Here is a 22,188-nt window from a genome sequence, read left to right on the forward strand (position 1 = left end):
ATATTTATTCTATATTGAATTAATTAAATTATTTTTATCTAAACTATAAGTTACAGTAAATCTATTCTTTTTTTTAAATATGAAAAGAGTTATAATAAGTCTAAAAATATTTTTTGAGATTATTATATTATAAATATGAGATTTTTATTTATATGAAATTTTATCATCTATATACATATGAGATTATTATATTATAAATTGTTAGATTGTGAAAATAAAAATAAATATAATTGTTGGAGGTTATTGAAGATTATAAAAGTAAAATATAAATTAATTAAAAAATATAAATAATAAAAATAATAAAATTTTATTATTATAAAGAATATGATAATTAATTTAATATAAATTTTGAATTTTGAATGATTAGTTAAAAGTAAAAAAAGTTACGTATTAATTAAAATTTAAATAACAGGATGGCCAATGTTAAAGCTTCTGACCGAAAGGCATCGCCCAGCATGATTATCAAACAAGGGAAACATACGTACGACTTGTTCATTATATGATATATCATCGTTCCAATTCTCACGACTTTCTTTTCTTTCAAAACTAACATTCACCAATCATTCCATCACGGCCACGCTGCAAATAATCCAAACACGTCCAACAATTAAAAAGACTAAAATCACAACAATAAAACATGCTGCATCCTTTTTTTTTTTATTATTATTTTTGGCTTACACATCTCTTCCCATTTTGGACAAGAGAAATCCTCAACTTAAATGCCACTCAATCCATGGATGATACAAAGCAGATGGGGGTCTCGTGACATGGAAGATCGGTAACAAGCTAAAACGGTCGTGGCCCACTACAGAACTCACCTTTTCTCTCCTCTCTTTGGAAGATGTTGTTAATTTATACTATGAGCAATTTTTTTTAAATATTCATCCATGCATGCTGTGTTACAATACAAAGCATTTGATTCACCCTTTTGTAGCAAATTGTTTCCGGGGAAGTGCCCTCCAACCAATATCCCGCCTGCAGAATCCTCCTGACCAATTAATTTCATCAACAGCCTGGTAAGCTAAATCCCGTGCCTCTTCAAGATCTCTTCCTTTTGCGGTGACCCCAAGAACACGTCCCCCAACTGCAATGAAGTTACCCACCGAGTCTTGGCTTGTTCCTGCGTGGAATATCTTAACACACGGACTAACATGCTCTGCTTCTTCAAGGTTTCTAATCACGGTTCCCTTCTCATAGACCCCAGGGTAGCCCTTACTTGCCATCACTACCACCATGGCAGACCCTGGGACCAGTTCAGGGATACTCCGCTTAGCTCTCCTCTACAAGCTGCAAGCAGAACTTGTGCCAGATCAGACTCCAACCGAACCATCAACACCTGCTTACCATTGTCGTCAGATAAGTCAGATAAGACCCACCCCACCCCACCCCACCCCAAAAAAAATAAAAATAAAATACCAAAAGAAAAAATCAATATACTAGTTTAGACACCATGTAACACGCATATACACACTCACACAAATTAAATAATAATTATTAGAGGACCAATAATACAGAGTGGATTGGGATATGGTACACCTATTTATGCTAGCCTAATATGTAGTCTTAGATCAACTCATGACACGACCAGCTCTTTCAAAATGCAAATCATAAAAGTTCATTGAAGATTCATTTTATCAAAGACTACTTAAAAGAAAAGCAAACTTCAACAACTTCCAAATGATAACAGCACCAAACCAAACTAAGCTGCGAAGTTAGATATTTGATAACGAGTTTTGAAAGGAAAATAACTTATAATTGTGCTTCTTGAAGGTCAGCTGGGCCATTGGTATTTTGATTATTTGAAAGAACACATTATAAAATTAATTCAGAGTCTGTCAACTGACCTGACACTCGGGATCTCCAAAACGCACATTGTACTCAATTAGCTTTGGTAAGCCAGACTTCTTCTCAATTATGAGCCCCGCATACAAAACCCCAACGAACTTGCACCCCTCTGCAGCCATTCCTTTTACAGTAGGGAGAATTATGGATTCCATGACCAATGACTGAAGTTCTCTTGTTAATATGGGTGCAGGGGAATATGCCCCCATCCCACCTGTATTGGGCCCTGTATCACCATCCCCAACTCGTTTATGGTCCTGAGCAGACTCTAGAGCAATCGCATTCTCTCCATCTACCAAGGCAAAAAAAGACACTTCTTCTCCTTCCAAATATTCTTCAACAATGACACGACAACCTGCAGAACCAAAAACACCCTTAACAAGCATTGAATCAACAGCCTCATATGCTTCCTCCAAAGTCGTAGCAACAATAACTCCCTTTCCAGATGCCAAACCATCTGCTTTGATAACAATTGGGGACCCTTGCTCTTGAATGTATTGCTTTGCAGCAGATGGATCGGTAAATGTTTTGTACTGCACAATTAACTACTGAATTAGCAGAGCATTATTGTGTGGAAATGGTGACATGCTAATGAGAAAGCAAAGATTGTAAAGCTGCAAACTTCGCTTCCAAAAAAAGCCAAAATAAGTACACATAAAATTTAAAGGGCGGATAGGAATGCTACTTAAAAATAAGACCAAGAGTATAAGAAAACATCATAATGGAGTGTGAGACTATATGCAGAGAAGTTGTAACGATATCAATTGAAGATATGGTATGAAGAAGTGCCTAAAACTAAGAAAAATGGGCAGACCAACCTTAGCAGTAGGAATACCATACTTATCACACAAATTCTTCATGAAGTTCTTCGAACCTTCCAAAGCAGCAGCCTCTGCTGAAGGGCCAAAAGTAGGGATTCCAGCCTTAGATAGATCATTTGCAAGGCCTGAAACAAGAGGGGCCTCCGGTCCCACGACAACCAGTCCGACACCCCATTTGTGGCAGAAGGATATTACAGCAGAGCTGTCAAAGATGTCAAGGTCTGAAATACAAGTGGCACTCCCCGAGTTGGAAATACCAGCATTACCAGGCGCACAGAAGACTGCATCAACAGAGGAAGATCTCTGCAAGGCATAGCAAAGTGCATGTTCTCTTCCTCCTCCACCAATGACCAAAACCACCACCCTCTCTTCTTCTGCAGCATTTGTAAACATAGAGTGCCAGTGAATGACCACACAAAAAAGAGCAAAGTATGGTTGCGACAACAACATACAAATTAACAAGATACGACATATTAAGGAAGCATAATGATCTTCAGATCTTCTAGAGGTGGTAAATGCAGAAGAGTAAACTTGTTCAAAATAATGACAAGATTTTGAAAATAACATCACAGAATTATCCTAGGAATCTAAAGAATACTTTTTGCTCTGGGAAAAAATATATGTTTTAAAAAGGAATCTAAAGAATACTAATCCAAAAACTATATGTTTTAAACCATTGCTTTGTATCTTCAATAATATCCAATAATTTAATGCATAAATTAATAGTCACTTAGTTGATGTACATGGCATTTCCCTTAACAATGAGCACTTAAGAAAACACATCCGACTATATCATTGCTTATGGTTAACTATTCCAATTTTTCAAACTATCCTGTAAAAAAATTCTCTACTGCTTTGATCAAGAATAATGCTAGGATATTGTTGTTGCATTTTTAAATATGTTGTAAAAATAAGTCACTAAATGTGACAACAACAACGACATGACCGTGAACAAGTGGTACTATTGCCTCAAGAGGGAAAAAAAACCACTATAAAGCTTGTTTTAAAAGAAAATTCAACTACAAATGGGCTTTGGACTCCAACAAAAAGTTTTGAAAAAACACATGTAATAGCTTACGATTTCTGAAGCCAATCAACTATTCAAGCCGAGCAAGAAAACACTGTAATTGTATTCGGAGAAAACACAAACAAAACTATGTAGTAATTGTGTGCCAAAGTTATATTCATTAAAGTAATAAAAAGTGTAATAACTTACCGATCCAAAAAGAATTGTAATAACTTAAAACATATTTCACAACTGTCAAATAACGGGAACATTTAGGACTAAATTTAGCAGATAGATTAAGAATTTAAAAGAGAAAAAATTAATAACACCGAGAAACATACCGACAAAACAGATTTTGTATTCAATTTACGCAACGTGATAATAAAAATCAAATATATAAAAAAAGATAAAAACTGATTTGGCGAATGCAAACGAACCAAACTGAAACACAAGGAAAGAAAAATTAGGATTAATACCAGAAGCAGTATTGGATTTTGCACCAAGTGAAACCAATGAGTCAGATTTAAGAGCATAGCAGTTGAAGAGAGTCGAAGAAGAAGGCCGTGAACCATTGAAAAAAAGCGAGTCCCGGGGAGAGAAAGAGAGGTGATTGCCGGAGTTAGAGCGGAAGGGTCTCACGGAGAACGACGAGGAGGAGTTAGCGAAACGGAAGCTTGCGAACGGAATCGGAAGTCTAAAACTGTTGGTACTGCTGCGTGGATTAAGAGCTGGTCCGAGATCGAAGGTGGTGGTGATGGCGGTGCAAGACATGTTCCTTAATGGTTTTTCGTTTCGGAAATGACTTCTCGAATTTCAGAAGAGCACTGAGGGTTTAAGGACTGAGAGTTAGCAAGATGTAGATTTGGATCGTTGATGTCGATTCTGAAGCAGGGAACCAAAATGAGAGTTAGCAACCGTGCGACATGTATTTCCCAAAATCAATCTCAAAAGCCCAAAACAGAAATGAAGCAAAGAAAATCAGGGAGAGAAATGCACACACGCACCTGGGACGATGACCAAAATACTGGGAGAGAGACGGCGTCGCCGGTGTCGCTTGAAAGAGAGAAGGCGTCGCCGGTGGCGGTGGGGAGGAGATTCAAAGCGGCGGGGAGGAGATTCGACGCGGGCTGAAACGCACACACGCACCTGGGACGATGACCAAAATACTGGGAGAGAGACGGCGTCGCCGGTGTCGCTTGAAAGAGAGAAGGCGTCGCCGGTGGCGGTGGGGAGGAGATTCGAAGCGGCGGGGAGGAGCGACGCGGGCTGGGAGGAGATTCGAAGCGGGCTCTCGACGCGGGCTCGAATTAGACGTGGGGGGCTCGAATTCGAATTGGGAAGAAAATATGAAAACACAATCCAAGACAGTGCGTTTCGCAGAGAGGAAAAAACCGCTACAGTGGCTGATGCCTATCAATACTCTTACTCAAAAAAGAGAAAATATTTACAAAAATATGATGATTTAAGGGTGTGTTTTTAGGATGAACCGTGAATCTCACACAGATATGAAAAGTACAAACAATAATAATATTATTATTTTTTTTCCTGTAAATTATCAATGTGAAAATCTTTTTTGTTTTGTTTTGTTTTAGAATGATGACTAAAATTTTGGTTATATCGATTCTAATTTTAATTAATTATTTCCTACTTTGAAAAATAAATGAGTTTTTGTCAAGGTAAATGACTTCTAATTACCACTAGAAAAAAATGACATCTAATTAACTATGTGAAAAAAAAATGGAAAAAAACCAAAAATAGTAATCCTATTATATTCTAAAATAAATGGCCTTGAAGTGTGTGCAAGAATATCCTTTGGCATTTTGTATTTGTTTTTCCCTCTCGAGCTACATAATAGACAGTCATGCTGGTGAGCCATGAATCATGATTAATGGCAAATGCAACAAAGTAAAGGCTGGTTGGTTCAATTAAGGCGTTTCTTTTTCTTTCCTTTTTATATTGATAATTCATTCCCCAATCTATTATTTGATACGGGTTCAGTCACAACATCACCTACATAATCTTTTTTTTTTTTTTTTCCGCCTTTCCTTTTATGACCGAAGATTATAAAGAATAACGACTTTTAGACACAGTTGATCACATTTTTTTGTGAGAATTTTGGCATGGTTTACATCACGCATTTGTATTGATTATTATAATACAAGATTTGTAGAAAGAAAATGAAAAACAAACAAAAGCAGATGAGGATGATAACTCATCCAACAAGAAAAAGAAAAGAAAGAGACATATACCAGCTAGAATTTGGTATTCACCCACCATTTTAACTACATTTTATAACACTACCATTTGATTTCAATTTTTTTAATATTTTTGTGCGAAACATTGTTTGGAAATGTGCTCACAAACTAGCCGTGGACTGCTACCATTTGTTTCACAAACAAATCTTCATCAGTCATCAGCATGCATAATCTAAATGGCGAACAAAGGAATCGACCAGCTCGAGAAGAGAGTGGCTAGAAGAATAACATTGTAGCACAGGGTATACATATACATATGCTGACACTTTCATCTCACTAAATTCCTCTGCAAGAAATATACATGAAATTATATCGGTCTTGGAATTAAAACTCAAAAGCACCTCCATCAGCAAGCAAACTCAAAGCCTCTCAGGTTTCCTATATTGTCCTAGGAACTCCTTTGCAACTTTCTCACAGGGCACATACATAAGAAGGGCGAGGGAATTGGCAGATGCCAATAAAAGACTCTAAATAAAGTGAAAATGGCGAGCAGAAGTGAGAAAGATACATAACAGTAGCTACGTGTGCAAAGCCATAAACAAATTCTGCTTCCGAGAGTGTTCTGGAATTAGTTTATTGATGATATCAGGTGGTATGCCTGAGAGCTCTGCAATAAGAACAAAGGAAAAGCATTGAGAGGGATGAGAAGATAGGGCAGAATCAAACCGAAATATTAACAATAGGTTTCAAGAACGCATTGATGAGTACTACAGCATAGAACTTTTAGACTTGTAGTCCTATTTTGTAAAATTTGGTAAAAATGTGAAGTGTATTTTGTTTCCCACTACAATTTATCTATTGACTTGTTTTTTTTTTTTTTTTTTTTTTTTTGTTCTCAATTAGGTAGAACATTGCATGGCATAAAGTAGGAAAAATAGAAAAATACAGCTTTTTTTTCTTTTCAAGTAATGTAGCTCCATTTATTTCATAATAAATTTCAGTTGTTGATAACATATATAATCCATAAATGACATCTGATTTGATAGGTTTAAAAAATTTAAAGAGATCCCTTTCCTCGAGAAAAACGCAAGCATTCTTGTAAAAGTTCACTTCTGAAACATGATTTTAGAAGCATGCTTCACATGGTAATAATGTATGTGTCATGGAAGAAGAGCATCTATGCCTCTCGTTGATACCATTTTCCTACTCTGTTCAGAGCTATCACTTGCATCAAGTATGCAGTTTTATGACCGGGTTTTCTATCCCCAGATACAAGGTAGAGAGATGCATTACAGAAAAAACAATAATAAGCCAAACTTCTACTAAAACCCTAATGAACACACAAAGGGGAAAGGAATTAGTAAATGCAAGATCAAAAAGCAAACCGCTAATTCAGTATGCATGTTTCTACCACCCAATCTCTTTTTCCCTAAAGTGAGCCATTTTTTAATCTACTTCCTTTTATTATTTTTTTAAATCATAAATTACGATAATGCTGTTTTCAGGCTTGTATGTTGGTGAATTGCCTCAACTAAAGCTTTTGCTTTGATAATACTAAAGAAGAGTTTTTTTTTTTTTTTTTTTTAATACTAAAGAAGAATCAAGCAACTTTTTCCTTCAATATTATTCTCAATTCATCATAAGGGTGATTTTAGCATTAACTACGCAGAGAAGGAATTTAAATTTTCTTCACAGAAAACACAGTCGCACTATGATGGCATGATGTGCTTATTTATTTGGTATTTACCCTGGGATTTAAAATTAAATAGAGGAGGAAGAGGACGGCCATTAGGAAGACGTGTGTTCGGGTCCCTCAGCTCATCGAAGAAAGGGTGAATGCAAGCTTCCAACTGTAGTACCACAACAGAAAAAGCATGAGCACTGAACAATACTTTCTGACCAAGGGGAAAGAAGAAAATAGAAATTTACTTACAGCAGTGCATCGCAAATTGGGAGAGTACTGAAAAAATCTACAAACAAGGTCCACCGCTTCTGGGGGTAAACGTTTTTGGAAGACCTGTTGGAGGCGAATGATGTCAGTCCAGATTTCTTTGGTGTCCATAAATGCTGATTGCTTACTAGATTCACATAATAAGTGAAGCAATAGAAACAAAATTGTAACAAGCAATGCCCATACAGGGTACAGGGATATAAACAATGGGACTATTTGAAGGTTTTACCAAATTTTGCATGACAAAAGAACATATTTAGATAAAGAAAAAAGAAAATAAGGGGAAAAGAGAAAACAGTCAAACACTATCTAAAACTATAGTTAAATGCTGTGACCCAAAAGGTAAATTTGGTCATACACTCCGTGCCATGGCTCACTTAGGATCAGCATCATGTGGTATAAGTTATTTAGAAATTAGACCCTCTGTCAATTTTTCCATTCATCATCATTAATTGAAAACACATGACCCATCACAAGCTGCCATGTGCAAAACTTAATTTAAAAATAAAAAATAAAACACTTCAAAAGAAATTAAAAAAATAACAATTATAATAAAAAAAACAGTTTTTTAGTAGAAAAATAGAAAATAATATTATAAACAAAGTTGAGGATGGGTACCACAAGGGTGGCTAGAACTGGCTGACCCTTGTGCGATGGTGCCTGGACACCTCCACATGCGTCGAGGCCAACCTGGCCTCCACTGGCCATTTCTAGCCACCACCGGGTGGCCATCCTGAACATCTTTTTCTTTTTTTCTTTTTTTAGCATAGGGAGTGTATCCCCATGCCAATGAGCAAGCCCCATTATCCTACCTCATAGACTTCTCAACAGGTGCAGCCCGTCTTCTATACACTTGTTCTTTCTGTTTTACCAATTATACCACACTTAATTACCCACAAACCACGCACAATGGCAATTCAGAATAATTGATATTGAGACCTCTGGTTCCTGAGCCAGAGCCCTGCACAATTGTACCACCTGTAAAGGTTTCCTAGTCACTTTTTACATATGTAGGATCTCAGTCATACAAAACATCCTGAACTTGCCAGACAATGTCCAGTCCAGTATATAATGTCTGGTCTTGAGACTTTAATCAATAAAACATACTCCAACTATTGTGAAACTTCGTCCACAATAAAAGCACCAACAGATGAAGACAACTGATGACATTGAGGGCATAGTATGAGTAGGGAAAAGGGCAAGAAAACGGACATACCTTATGCCAGGGATGAGGCTTTATCTGGGGGAACTTAAATTCTGTATAATTTGGATTCATGCACTTTATCTCCTCCCTGGTTGGAGTTCCCAAAACCTTATACAAAAATTTTAAATCCACGAAATGATTATTAAGACTTTCTTAGGGGTTCTTGATATACTTGACAGCAGCAAAAAAAAAAAAAAATTTATTAGTAATACTTTTTTTTTTTTTTTTGATAAGTAATTTTATTAGTAATACTTGACAGCAGCAAAATTACTTTAAAAAGATAAATAATATGTGATGGATCATAGGAAAACAAGTGATTTGGAACCTTTTTTTTAACAACAAAAGAGTCTATTCTATAGACTTGCAATGGTGAAAGCACTTGTACTCATTTCCTGTTTCCGTTTGCCAAAAAACAAAACGTGAAAACTATTCTGCTAAAATTGCAAGATTGCAAGATTTTACATCAGTGCACAACAGTCATCCACAAGTTTTGTTAAAACAAAAAGTATCTAGAGATAAAAAAAAAAATTAGACTTTCTGTAAGTCTACTTTCCTAGTCCCTAGCTTGTATTTAGGTGTTTTTGCTTGTATACTTCCTGTGTATTTGGGCTATGTCTATTTACTTGCGTTAATAAAATCTCTTATTACTTATAAAAAAAAAAAAAAAAAAGACTTACAGAGTCAACCCCAGGATAACCAAATTCAACCAAAATATAAAGTCAAAAGAAATATTCAAAACTCAAAGCCGTTCCTCCTCCACCTCGTACTTCTTTTTTCCTTGCGCCTTTTTCTTTTTTTTTTTTTTTTGAAAAGTTTGGAAACTTTATATTGAATAGTAGTCAACATCTGCATCCCTAAACATTCATGTAGATGCTGAAGAGTGGCCAAAGTCTTCTTCTAAAATAATCGTAGTAAAAAAGAACATTCATGTACACAGGTGGAAAATAATAGAATAAGTTCACCTTAATGATCTCAACCAGTTGGTCAACTCCACTTTCACCAGGAAACAACGGCTGAAAGAATAGTTGGATTAAAAACATTAATGGCAGATTATTCAAGCCAATGGTAAACAGGGCCTTGTATACATACAGATTCAAGTATCAACCCACCTGTCCGAGAAGTAATTCAGCCATCACACAGCCTGTAGACCATATATCTATAGCAGTTGTGTACTCAGTGGCACCAAATATGAGCTCTGGAGCGCGATAATATCTTGAACAGATGTAAGAAACATTGGGTTCTCCTTTCACCTGATAAAATGCAAATGGGACTAAACTCAAGCAAATAAACAAGAAGCAACCACCATTGGCAAGGGTGACAAGAAAAATTTACCAACACTTTTGCACTCCCAAAATCACAAAGTTTCAGTTGATGCGTATGGGGATTGACCTGGACAGCAAACAATTAGCATTCAAGTGTGAACATCAAAAGGAAAAGATTTATCCTGAAATGAATATTTCAACGTCACCAAGAGACATCTCATTCGATACATACACAAAGAATCATGAAATGCAGCTAAGTATATAACTGAACTCATAGTTGGTAATATAGGAAACAATCATATTCTTCAAAAGCCAAGTTGACCAAAAGAAGGTCTAGAGTCAACCAAGTCCATAGAAAAAGAAAACTCTAATATCTGCCAGTACCCTCCTTGCCTACAGCAACATGAGCGGCTCTTGCTTCAACCATTTCAAAAGCGCATTTAGAGCCTGTACTTGTCAGTAGCATTTCGACTATAGTGTGAGAAATCAAAGCTCAAGCCTGAGATTATCAAATATTCTGAGAGAACACAACTTTATAACTATAACATAGGTTCTGAAGGAAATTCCTCAAACGATCATCTGTGACTTCTGAGGGATGTTTCCGGGGGGGGCTTGATTACTAGTGAAATAGCCACTTCTGAAATGAAAAGCAACCAACAACGCTGAACAGAGGCATAATTTTCATCAAGCGAAAAGGTGTTGATGGTTTTGGGAAGGTGTGTGGGGGTCAAGGGGAGATTGCACATCGATATATGTGGCACACAGACGATTAATGGTCAATTGACTCAATTTGAACCTATTTTAGCATAACAGGAAAGCAGGATCACCGTGCCAGCAATTCCATGTAAAAGATTCCGAGGAAGAGGACAAGATCAATGAATGCATATGAGCTTAGAAAATTATGGACATTATATTCATGAGACACATATAAAGAAGCACTGTTTGCATGCTTATATACATACAGGTACTAATGTGCATATAAACGTATCCCAACAAAGAAGCCATATAACCTCCTTAGGCTATAATCATTAAGGTAGCATGTGATCGTGACATGTCCATATTATCCCTACAGCACTTCTCGGCATTTATATAGGATTGTCAATAATGTCTCCAGATATGCTAAAGATTACACCAAAACAATACATCGCAAGAGGACTTGAAAATGCTAGTACTCAACGAACGGTGGGATTAAGCAGCCTTAGTCAGAAACCCATGGAATTAGTATAACAGCTATTGTGCATTCACACATGAGTTTTTTTTTTAATAAAAAAGCTAGCATTCATGCAACTCAATGCAGTCACATCCAAAATGAGTCTCAAGATACAAACACTGAATTTCTCGGAAAGAAGAATCTTACTAGTAAGTTTTGAGGCTTGATGTCACGGTGACATATACCAATACAATTGTGTATATAGGCAAGCGCCCTGCAGATCTGCACCCAGATCAGTTAAATAATATTAGGTTTTTTTTATAGGTAAACAAAACATTTAGTGATAATGAGAAGCCAATAAAACCGTGAACTCCCTGTCCCCCCGGGGGCTCAAAATACCCAATAAACCCAATTCTTAAGAGGGAAGAAATGCCATTTGAACTAATGCTTATTGGCTACATGACATTTGTATTTTCAACAAACAAATCTAATGTCTCTTAAAAAAATCTCTCCCATGACATAAAGCAAGAGGACAAGCAATTACAAGATTCCTTTGAAACTCTAGAAACATTAGACTACACACAGAACGGAGAGAGGGGGGAGGAGACTTGTGTACAGACAACACAACATGGCGGTAAGGTTGGTCGTTGCAAAAAACAAAATCTCTAATAACCTTAAACTGACTATGATTAGTAATATATCCCAAATTGAATACAGAAGGTGATAAATGAGATCTCACATTGCTTGAGAGGAAGAAATTACTTCCTTATTATGATTCAAGAGGACTCCAACTGTAACTTTGATTAGTCCTTTTGGAGTATAAACCCGAATGTGGCTTGAACTTTCAGTTGGTCGTTACATGTTTGCCATTTTCATCTAGGATATATACACCACTTACACCTAGTTTTAGAAACTATAGCCATAGAGTACAACAAATGCTTTAGTTATAAGAAAATGTCACCCCCCCCCCCCCCAAAAAAAAAAAAAAAGAAAAAAAATCCATAACCGCCAGTTTTCAACAAAAGATTATGGCATCATTTGAAAAGATTAGCTTTTACATTCAAGAACCCTTACTTGTGGTTTTGCTATGTTAGACATCCCTGTTTTCATAAGCACCGTAAAAGATGTCACTTCATACCATAAAAGGTTATGCTTCAACAAAATAACTGTTCTACTTCATATCATAAAATTGCAGCAGGGTTAATTCGTAACGAAGGCAAAATCCATGCAATTAAAGCTTTGGTTGTTGGAAACAAGATCAAAAAATTTAGAGATAGCAATAGAAAAAATTTACCAAAACAATAAGAACAGTGGAATAGAAAAAAATCTCATGTACCTGGTAGGTATAAAGTTTAACGTATATTAAGGGCATTCGTTGGTTGATTCTGCTATAGTTTCTTGCAATACGGTTAACTGTTTCAGGGACAAATTCAAGTACAAGATTCAAGTAAAGCTCTTCTTTGTCTGTAGTTGAAAAGAAACAATGCTTAAGGGCAACAATATTTGGATGATCCAACATCTGCATTATCTGTAACTCCCTATTTTTATAGCGCTTGTCTTGGAGAACCTTCTTTATAGCAACAATCTCTCCAGTTTCTCTACATTTTGCCTGCTCAAAGACGACATAATTATTTCAACAATGTGGAATACCATCAAAATGAGAAAAATGCAGATTAACAACAGTATACTACAGCATAACTTACTTGGAAAACAACACCGAAAGAACCAGTTCCAACCACATGTTCTGCAATATAACTGACTGTCTGTCAATGCAAGTACAGCATGTGGAAAATGTAAGATACTCTCAATTGATCACATCACTGCATTAAGTTTTCAAAATCAATGATTAGATTTATTCCAACCTGCCGAGATTGACCATTTCGACCACCAATGGTGGTTCGTATTACATGTCCCGTTTCAGCACCTACACCATCAATTATATCTGGTTCACTATCCTGCAGCAGATTAAACAGTAAATAATAGCAGCAGGCACAGCAACTAATAATTTTTTTTTTTATAGGTAAACGGTAGTATTAATAAGGATAGGCCTAGCCCAAGTACACAAGAAGATATACAAGAGATAAGACCTATCTAGGTTGCTATAGAAGAAAGAAAATCATGTACATTTAGGCCATTAAAATCTACAGCTATAGCCCAAAGAAATAAAGTGCGAAAAAATAAAGCTCGAAGCTCCTCTAATGTCTGCTCATTGTCTTGCTCATTACACTCTCACCATATGCACCACATAATGCAGGTAGGGACCATCTTCCACAAAGCTTTGATTTGTGGAGCACCACCCGGCATCACCCAACTGGCTAATAACTCAACCACTGTGGCAGGCATCACCCAGTTTAACCCTATTCAACTGAACACTTCGCTCCACACGGCTCTCACTGTCTCACAATGTAGCAAGAGATGATCCATTGTCTCGCCAATTTTCTTGCACATACAACACCAATCTGAGATAATTACCCGGCACTTTCGCAGATTATCGATAGTCAAAATCTTACTCAGGGCCGTTGTCCAAGAGAAGAAGAGTGCTTTGGGAGGCGCCTTATTCCTCCACAAACTTCTCCATGGGAAATGAGTATTTGGTAGAAGTGTAAGGGACTTATAAAAGGAGTGAACCGAGAAGTACCCTTACCTGCAGGTGACCACCATAACTTATCTTCCCCAATCCATTCAGCTTCATAGAATACACTAAGCTGAAAAAAGCCTCAAAACTGTCTATTTCCCAATCTTGGGCTGCTCTACTAAAAGTGACATTCCATTAGACTTGGTCCCCTTAACGAACCATGAGGTCCGGCACTGAAGCTTCTTGATCACATGCCACTTGGAAAATGGATGGGAAAGAGTCCTTTAGAGCCTCCTCTCCACACCAAATGTCCCTCCAAAATTTTATACAAGTACCCTTCCCCACCATCAATTTTGTATGGCAAGTAAAGACCCCCCCCCCCCCACCCTCTTCTTATTTGCTTCCAAACCCCCACACCATAGGATCCATTCCCCTCTCTAGTACACCAACCCCCCCATAGGCTGCCATGTTTGCAATCTACCACTAATTTCCAGAAAGTTTCCGGTTCCATATTGTATCTCCAAAGCCATTTCCCAAGAAGTGCCCGATTAAATGTTCAAGTTCTTTATCCCCAACCCACCTGACGGAATTGACCTGCATACCTTGTCCCAGCTAACTAGGTGAAACTTGAAATCATCCCCCATCCCACTCCATAAGAAATCACGATAGAGTTTTTCGATCCGTGCCGCCACGCAAACTGGAATTGAAAATATAGGCAGAAAGTAAGTTGGTAAGTTAGAGAGGGTACTTTTGATAAGAGTCATCCAGCCTCCTTTCGACAAATATAATCTCTTCCATCCTGCCAATCTTAGTTCTATTTTTTCATAACTGTGTCCCAAATAGAAAAAGTCCGTGATGCAACCCCCAACGGTAATCCCAAATATGTCATAGGAAAAGAAGCGACCTTACTCCCGAGTGTGCTAGCCAATTGCTGAGTAGTACTGACGTTCCCAACTGGCACTAATTCTGATTTATCAAAGTTCACTCTCAAACCTAACGCTGCTTTGAAGCAAAGAAGTGCCTTCAGTGCTCTAAGTTGGTCTTGCTCTGCATCGCAGTAAATAAGAGTGTCATTTGCAAATATAAGTGTGAAACCGAGATAAGGCTCCTGTTCGGATCACCCACTAAAAATCCAACCATAAAACTGTTGCTAACCACAGCTGATAGCATCCTACTCAGTGCTTCCATGATGACAACAAAAAGAAGAGGGGACATGGGATCTCCCTGTCTTAGGCCTCGAGAGCTGTTAAAGAAACCCTCTGGGTTGCTATTGATCAGAATTGAGAATCTTGCCGTTGAAGTACACCATCTGATCCACAAACACCATTTCTCCCCAAAGCCACATCTCTTTAATAAATAAAGGAGAAAGTCCCAGTTTACATGATCATACGCTTGGTCCATGTCTAGCTTACAAATAATCCCTGCAATACCAGACTTTAATCTACTATCCAGACATTCATTGGCTATTAGGATTGAATCCAGGATTTGTCGACCCCTTACAAAAGCATTTTGTGGCTTTGAGATTATCTTACCTATGACCACCCCTTGCTTGCATCTTGGAAATGATTTTGTAAATCCCGTTTATGATGCTAATGGGTGTAAAGTCCTTCACTTCCGATGCTCCTGTCTTCTTCGGGATCAAAGCAATAAAAGTAACATTAAGACTTTTCTTGAACTTCCCAGCCAAGAATAACTCCTAGAACACATTCATAATATCCCTTTTCACTACCTCCCAACATGTATGGAAAAAGCCCATCGAAAATCTATCTCGACCTGGTACTTTATCTTTCACCATTTTTCTGACCACATCATATACCTCATCTTCCTCGAAAGATCTCTCCAACCAAGACGCTGACTGTGGCTCAATAGAATCAAAACCAAGTCCATCTAATTTTGGCCTCCAACCCTCACCTTCTATAAATAAATGTTCAAAGAAACTCACCACATGCTCCCGGATTACAGGAGCCTCCGTGCATTCTCTACCATTAATTTTCAGTATCTCAATGGTATTATTTCTCCTGTGAGAATTAGCCACTCTATGGAAGAATTTTGTGTTTCGATCCCCTTCTTTCAACCAAAGTGCTCTTTACTTCTGTCGCCAAGAGATCTTCTCTAGAGATAATATGCTTTCCAACTCTGAGGCCAGCTCTATCTTACGTGAGACTTCCTCTGAGGTGAGGACTCTATCTTCAGTATTCCTCTCAAGATTCTGTAATTCTCCCATCATGGCTTTCTTTTGATCCCCTATGTCACCAAATATTTGAGAATTCCAAAGCTTTAAATCATTCTTTAAAGCTTTTACTTTGCCTGCAAGAATATGAGAGGGGGTACCATGAAACTGGTAAGATGACCACCAAAGCCTTACCTTGTCCACGAAGCCTTCGCTTTTAAGCCACATGTTTTTGAACTTAAAATAGCAATGACCTCTTTGAATACCACCTCCATCTAGCAAAAGGGGAAAATGGTTCGAGCAGAGATGCGGCAGTCTCTTCTGACATACCTTTGGATAATGACTTTCTCAATCCGGCAATATTAGGAATCTGTCCAGCCGAGACCACGTCTAACTATTAGACCAGGTAAAGGGACCACCTATTAATGGGAGATCCACCAGGTTCAAATAAAAAATGCACTCTGAAAAATCTGTCATGGCTAGGCGTATACGACTGTCTCCAGATCTCTCACTAGGGAACCTTATTACGTTAAAATCACCACCCATGCACCAAGGGAAGTCCCACCAGCTATATATTCCAGCAAGTTCTTCCCACAAATGCCTTTTGATGTTGTCAACATTCGGTCCATATATACCTGCAAACGCCCACAAGAAATTATCCTCCACCATCTTAAAGGAACAAGCCACTGTGTATTCCCCCCTACAAACTCCTCCATTTTCTCCACCAACCTTTTATCCCACATCACAAAAATACCACCAGATGCCCCATTCGAAGCCAGATAAACCCAATCTGGATACGGGCAGCTCCACATACTTCTCACTAGTTTTCTGGTCACCCATTTCAACTTAGTTTCTTGTAGACAAACAATGTCCGCCTTCCATTCCCGAAGCAAGTTTTTTATGCGAAGGTGCTTATTACCCTCATTCAGCCCACGCACGTTCCACGATACAATTTTTGGCTTCATAAAAGAAACCACAGTACCCTTCCTTTTGGACCTATCTCGGCTTTAGCTACCCTCATTCAAAGACCAATTAAGTCTCTTAAGCTCCCTCTGTTTCTTGGATCCAGTTTTCTTGGACAAAAATGACCCACCTCAATGGCTATGAGAAGGGCCATAAACTGCTCTTCGTAACCCACACACTCCATTCCCACCACGTGTTGAATGTCCTCTACCTTTTTGAGCACCCAATCAGAGATCTCAAACTCATTTGGTATCAGACAAGTTCAGTGGGAATGGTTCCCTGTCCCTACCATCTCCCTCCCCCTCAAACAGGTTATATCGTTCCCATTCAACCACAGTACCCACGTTGATCTCCACATTATCAAAGGGATGAGTAATCTCCTGTGTTTCAGGAACCAAAAACATATCCACTAACCTCTGTAAGCCTCTGTTGTAGCCCCATGACACTATCCTCCATGAAATCCAAACTTCTCTCGTCCCCACCTTCTGATAACACCTCATTAAGCTCGAACACAGTAGATGAAACCTCCATCTGGGAAGGTGTTGGTTCCATGTTAAGGATCGGGATTTTCTGTGCAGGACTCGGGGAAAAAAATTTTCGATGGCATTACTGTATCCTCTTCCTCTACGCGCGACTATAGGATCTGCTCCACCACCGTCGCCGCGTTCACCGCCGTGGTGATGGAAAGCATCCCAGAATGCTTCAACACTCAAGTCTGTGCCACCCCATGGCTGTAAAGCCATCCGTCAAGTCATCGTTAAGTCTAGAGGGCACCAATGTGCACAACTGTCTCTCTGTTGGTACCACCTCACGTTGCTGGAAACCAACTCAGGTGTCGCCGGAGTACCAATCACGACCATTGAAACCACCTCCGATGGCGTGGTCTGGATCTCGCTGTTGATGGGCCTGCCTCACTAGGGCCCCGTCTTCTCCAAACATGACCAGGGCCAACCCCTGTTATGTCTGTGTTTTGGCCCATGGGTTGAGGCCCGTTATGTCAGCCCAAGTCCATCTTGGCCTTTCCTCTACATACTGAAGCTTTACTGAGTGTAAAGGTTTCCTTGGCCCTATTAGCTAGCCCATATGAGCCCATGCCGCCTACTCTTTTTTCTTCAGCCAATTCACCATCTACACAGCCCAAGCCCACCTTCTAATTCTCCTCAATTCACATTAAAACACATTCCATCCTCTCCTACAGAAAATCCATCTGCTTCTTCATTTCTAGCCGAGCAAAGTACACACCATCCTCTAGCCGACAATGCAGCTACCACCACCATATTGCCTCTGCACATTGCCTCCTCTCAGACTAATAGGCATGTCAGACCTTCCCTCCTTCTGTTGGAGGACCTCTCTGTACGACCGCCTGTTGGATTGGTTCACTGCCACCATCTCCACCAACGGCACCTGAACTACCCCTCCTCTGTTGCAACCCACAAAGCAACCCTCTCTACCAACCTCCCTCAATGCATCCACCATCTTCCTCCATCCCTTGTCGTCCCTTTTCTTTAGAATGAAGATGAAATTTCTTCTACCACCACCTCCATACTCCACTAGAGCCATGTAACCACCGCGTGAGTTAGAACATCTCTGCGCAATGAACCCTCTATCTCCCTCACAATGAGCCATATAGAACTCTTTTCCTCCTCCCATCAAACAGTCCTCTAAGGCTTTGGCAAACCAGAATGTTGTGGACCTCCCCAGCCTTATTTCCTTCACAACTCTCCAGCTCCTCTTAGTGATGAGTAAATATTTTCCATCCATCGTGAACTCAAAAGCTTTTGATTCTATAACTATCTGGTTTTGGAATCCCATTTTACAATTCCAGTCAAATAGTAACCTCCCTGTTAAATGCCCCCAGCCACCATTGAAAATGTTATGTGTACGGAGAGAAAATAGAGAGAGCAAATGCTAATAGACAGACTTGACAGCAACTAATAAATTAATCTCAAAATGTTTTTATAGCTTGCAGAAAAGAACCAATAAATTCTCCAATGGAGTGAAGTGGCATTGCAAACATCAAACTTTTTCATTACCACTTTGCCAGCATGTTGCTAATTGCAGCAGATTTTTAAAAGGAATAAAAGCAAACTATTGGATACTTGCAAGAATTGACAAGTAACTTTAAATACCAAAACATAAATGACTCTTTATAGAAGCTTACTCTGTCCTCATCATGGTCAACATTGTCCCTCAGTCTCATCTCGAGCATCTCTCTCCCCAGCCAGTCAACTGAACTAGATGAACCATTGAAGCCATTAACAGACCTGGAACTTCCGACTCCACCATTTCCTAGGCTGGCAGACGCCATAAATGTGCCTGGTAAATAGTAAAGATGCTAGTATGTGCTACCCTCGTAATGCTCTGGTGTTCTGCCTCCCATACCATCCAAGCACCTTTCTTCCTACAAGAATTAATTGCAAGATTTTAAAGCCACAAACAGATGTGAAACAGATGTTAAGCATAAAAACATGGTAGATACATGTAATTATGTTCATTATTGACAGCTCTAAATATGTGAATCGATCCTGTCCCAAATTACTTCATCTAATTTAAAATCCAGACAAAATATGCTTTCAGAAATGAAAAATGCAAAGCAACTCATTATTGTCAACAGAAGGTTAAACCATAAAAAAGAATTAACATTTACAACCATCTAACAAGGATCCAACAATCACATAATCATGTGAACACATTAGCAATCACCTATCATACAACCATATCAGTGTGTTATCATGGAAGAGGCATAGGACTGTGAAAATATGGTATCATTATCAGAATTTTTCTTTCTTGTGCATCAAAGTATATGTGATCACCATAAAATACTATTAAAGCATCAAAGTATATATGATCACCGTAAAATACTATTAAAGAGGAAAACATAAAAAAATTATTCTCCTTTCCTCCTTATACATGTAACGGCGAAGGTTATGCGTCAATAATGATGCAGCTAAGCCCCGAAGATGGAAAAGGAGGATGAAACCAAGTAAGAAATGCATAATGGCAGAAAGCTAGCACAGAGAAGAAAAAACAAAAAAACAAAAAAAAAAAAACGCAGCAATTGTACGAATCCTTATTATGAACATGCTATAACTTTTCCATGTTACAATTTCAGAGCTCATAACCAACACATCCGATTAAAGAATAAAAAGGCAATGGTTACAAAACGCTGCGACAGCTCAATTACATACTAAATTACATACCCTACAGCAAGCGCAGCTCCAAGCATGAAGCACGTGGATAACAGATAAACAAAGACAGACAAACAATTGAGTTGTTTAGATAAGATTGGAAGAATAATCACACTTGGTTCTTACAATTTGCATCACCACATTACCAAACACAAAAGCTTTGTCAGTTCCTATCGGACTTGCAGTGAGATTTATGGCATAGTCTAACAAGAAGATTTTAGAAGCCAGATTAAGATTTAAAAAAACAAATCGTAATCGCAAGAAAATCGACCAGATCTAGACCTAAAAATCGTGCCAACCAAATCAACAATGAGATTTCCCAAGAAAAAGCATCAAACACTCAAAAGTCAGGTCCTATTTTACAAATATCCGTAAAAATTTTCCCTGATTCGACACGAAATTATATAAAAAACCAGGAAGATGGCTGTACAAGGAATTAAATTAGTTCCATTGCATACTGACCTGCAAGCGTCTCGGAGCGAAGAATTGGAATCGGAGCTCGGGCATTTTTTTTTTTTTGAACTTGGAAGATTTGTCGATGTCAAATTCTGAATAAATTTTTCTTGTAATTTTTGTTTTTGTTTTTCCTCACACACTCCAAAAGAGTGTCAGTACGGGAAGAGAAGTAACAAGAATAGTACTGCGAAATTGGGCATTGCTGTTTTCAATGGCTTTTCTTTTACGGTTTCTCTGACAAACGCTTCCTTCAGTTCCAAAAGAAATACGCGAGTGAGTTACAATAAAGACGATTTCAGAAAGGATATTCAAGTAATTTCATTAAATGCCGTTTTCCTTTATCGTGGAACTGTTAATGATGAATGATTAACTTTGCTAATGAGAATGATTAACTTTGCTCCAAAAAATCTTAATGCCAACAAATTTTGAATTATTAATCAAAATTTTAGGTTAAGGATATTTAGGATTGTAAATGATTTAGTTTGTTCGATAGCTAGCTCGATATTCATTCGGTTAAACTCGAATCAAACTCGACTAAAAAAAAAAAAGCTCGTTCGTGAAATTAGATATTCGTTCAATTTGTAAATGACATAAATCTAACAAAATTCGATTCGATTTGACTCGGTTAAGACTCATTAAGACCTATTCGTTTATGTTTGAGTCGACTCGTTAACTCGATATGATTAAAACTCATTCATATATTGATAAATATATACTTGTATATATATATACACACATATATATATATGTATTACCTAATAATATAAGCATATTACTTTTATAATTAAATATATAATATATAATCTAATTACTTATATCTATATAGTGAATATATTTTATAGGCATATTTTATAATTTGTATAATAACTAATTGATAAAATTTAATAATTCCATATACTAGTACGTGGGAACCATATATAAAATAAATATATGATATCATATTAATTATATATATTAATAATATGTAAGCATATAATATATTGTTATTTTAAATAAATATCAATTAATTAGCTATTAATTATTTAAAATTTTTTAAAATTTTATAATTTAATAGAGATTTTATTTGTTAATTGTATAAATTTAATATTAAATTTTTTATTTTTTAAATTTATTAATTATTAAATTTTATTAAAAAAATAAATAGTTCTCGTTTGTAAGACGAATTCAAGTTAAAAGTTTAATTTATCAGATCGAACTCAAATAAAGAATACAAAAAATTTCGAACTCGAATTCGAATTCGCTCAATTCGACAAGTCAAAAACCGGCACGACTGTATTTGAGCATATATTATTAAAATGAAAAAAATAAAAATAGATAAGGGTGAGTGTAGGGTTCGATTGATACAGCATCATGATGGTGACATTTTTATTCTGCTGTGTCCTGTCTTGTCTTTTCTAATGGTTGA

General features: G+C 37.5%; 2 protein-coding genes across 3 annotated transcripts; both read right to left on the reverse strand.

Annotated features, from left to right (window-relative positions):
- Positions 1-666: 666 nt before the first annotated feature.
- Positions 667-15,422, reverse strand: LOC121258460 (phosphoribosylamine--glycine ligase). Its single transcript, XM_041159965.1, is given in 5 exon segments — positions 667-1,243; positions 1,246-1,336; positions 1,845-2,375; positions 2,661-3,037; positions 15,263-15,422. Coding segments are annotated over 5 exon segments (1,467 nt in total). The 5' UTR covers positions 15,408-15,422; the 3' UTR covers positions 667-920.
- Positions 6,126-21,049, reverse strand: LOC121258461 (shaggy-related protein kinase kappa). 2 transcript variants are annotated; one of them, XM_041159966.1, is made up of 13 exons: positions 20,790-21,049; positions 19,301-19,540; positions 13,294-13,386; positions 13,135-13,194; positions 12,768-13,040; positions 11,639-11,713; positions 10,352-10,408; positions 10,129-10,269; positions 9,982-10,032; positions 9,032-9,127; positions 7,798-7,881; positions 7,612-7,714; positions 6,126-6,531 (listed from the first exon to the last, which is right to left on the reverse strand). In XM_041159966.1, the coding sequence occupies exons 2-13, from the start codon at positions 19,445-19,447 to the stop codon at positions 6,443-6,445; spliced, it is 1,269 nt and encodes a 422-aa protein (XP_041015900.1). In that variant the 5' UTR covers positions 19,448-19,540; positions 20,790-21,049; the 3' UTR covers positions 6,126-6,442. The 2 variants fall into 2 exon arrangements, with proteins under 2 accessions (XP_041015900.1, XP_041015901.1); XM_041159967.1 differs by lacking the exon at positions 20,790-21,049 and having other exon boundaries at positions 13,135-13,175; positions 19,301-19,349.
- Between the last annotated feature and the right edge of the window lie 1,139 nt (positions 21,050-22,188).

This window comes from Juglans microcarpa x Juglans regia, chromosome 3S, assembly GCF_004785595.1.
Source record: "Juglans microcarpa x Juglans regia isolate MS1-56 chromosome 3S, Jm3101_v1.0, whole genome shotgun sequence".
Lineage (NCBI taxonomy): Eukaryota > Viridiplantae > Streptophyta > Magnoliopsida > Fagales > Juglandaceae > Juglans > Juglans microcarpa x Juglans regia.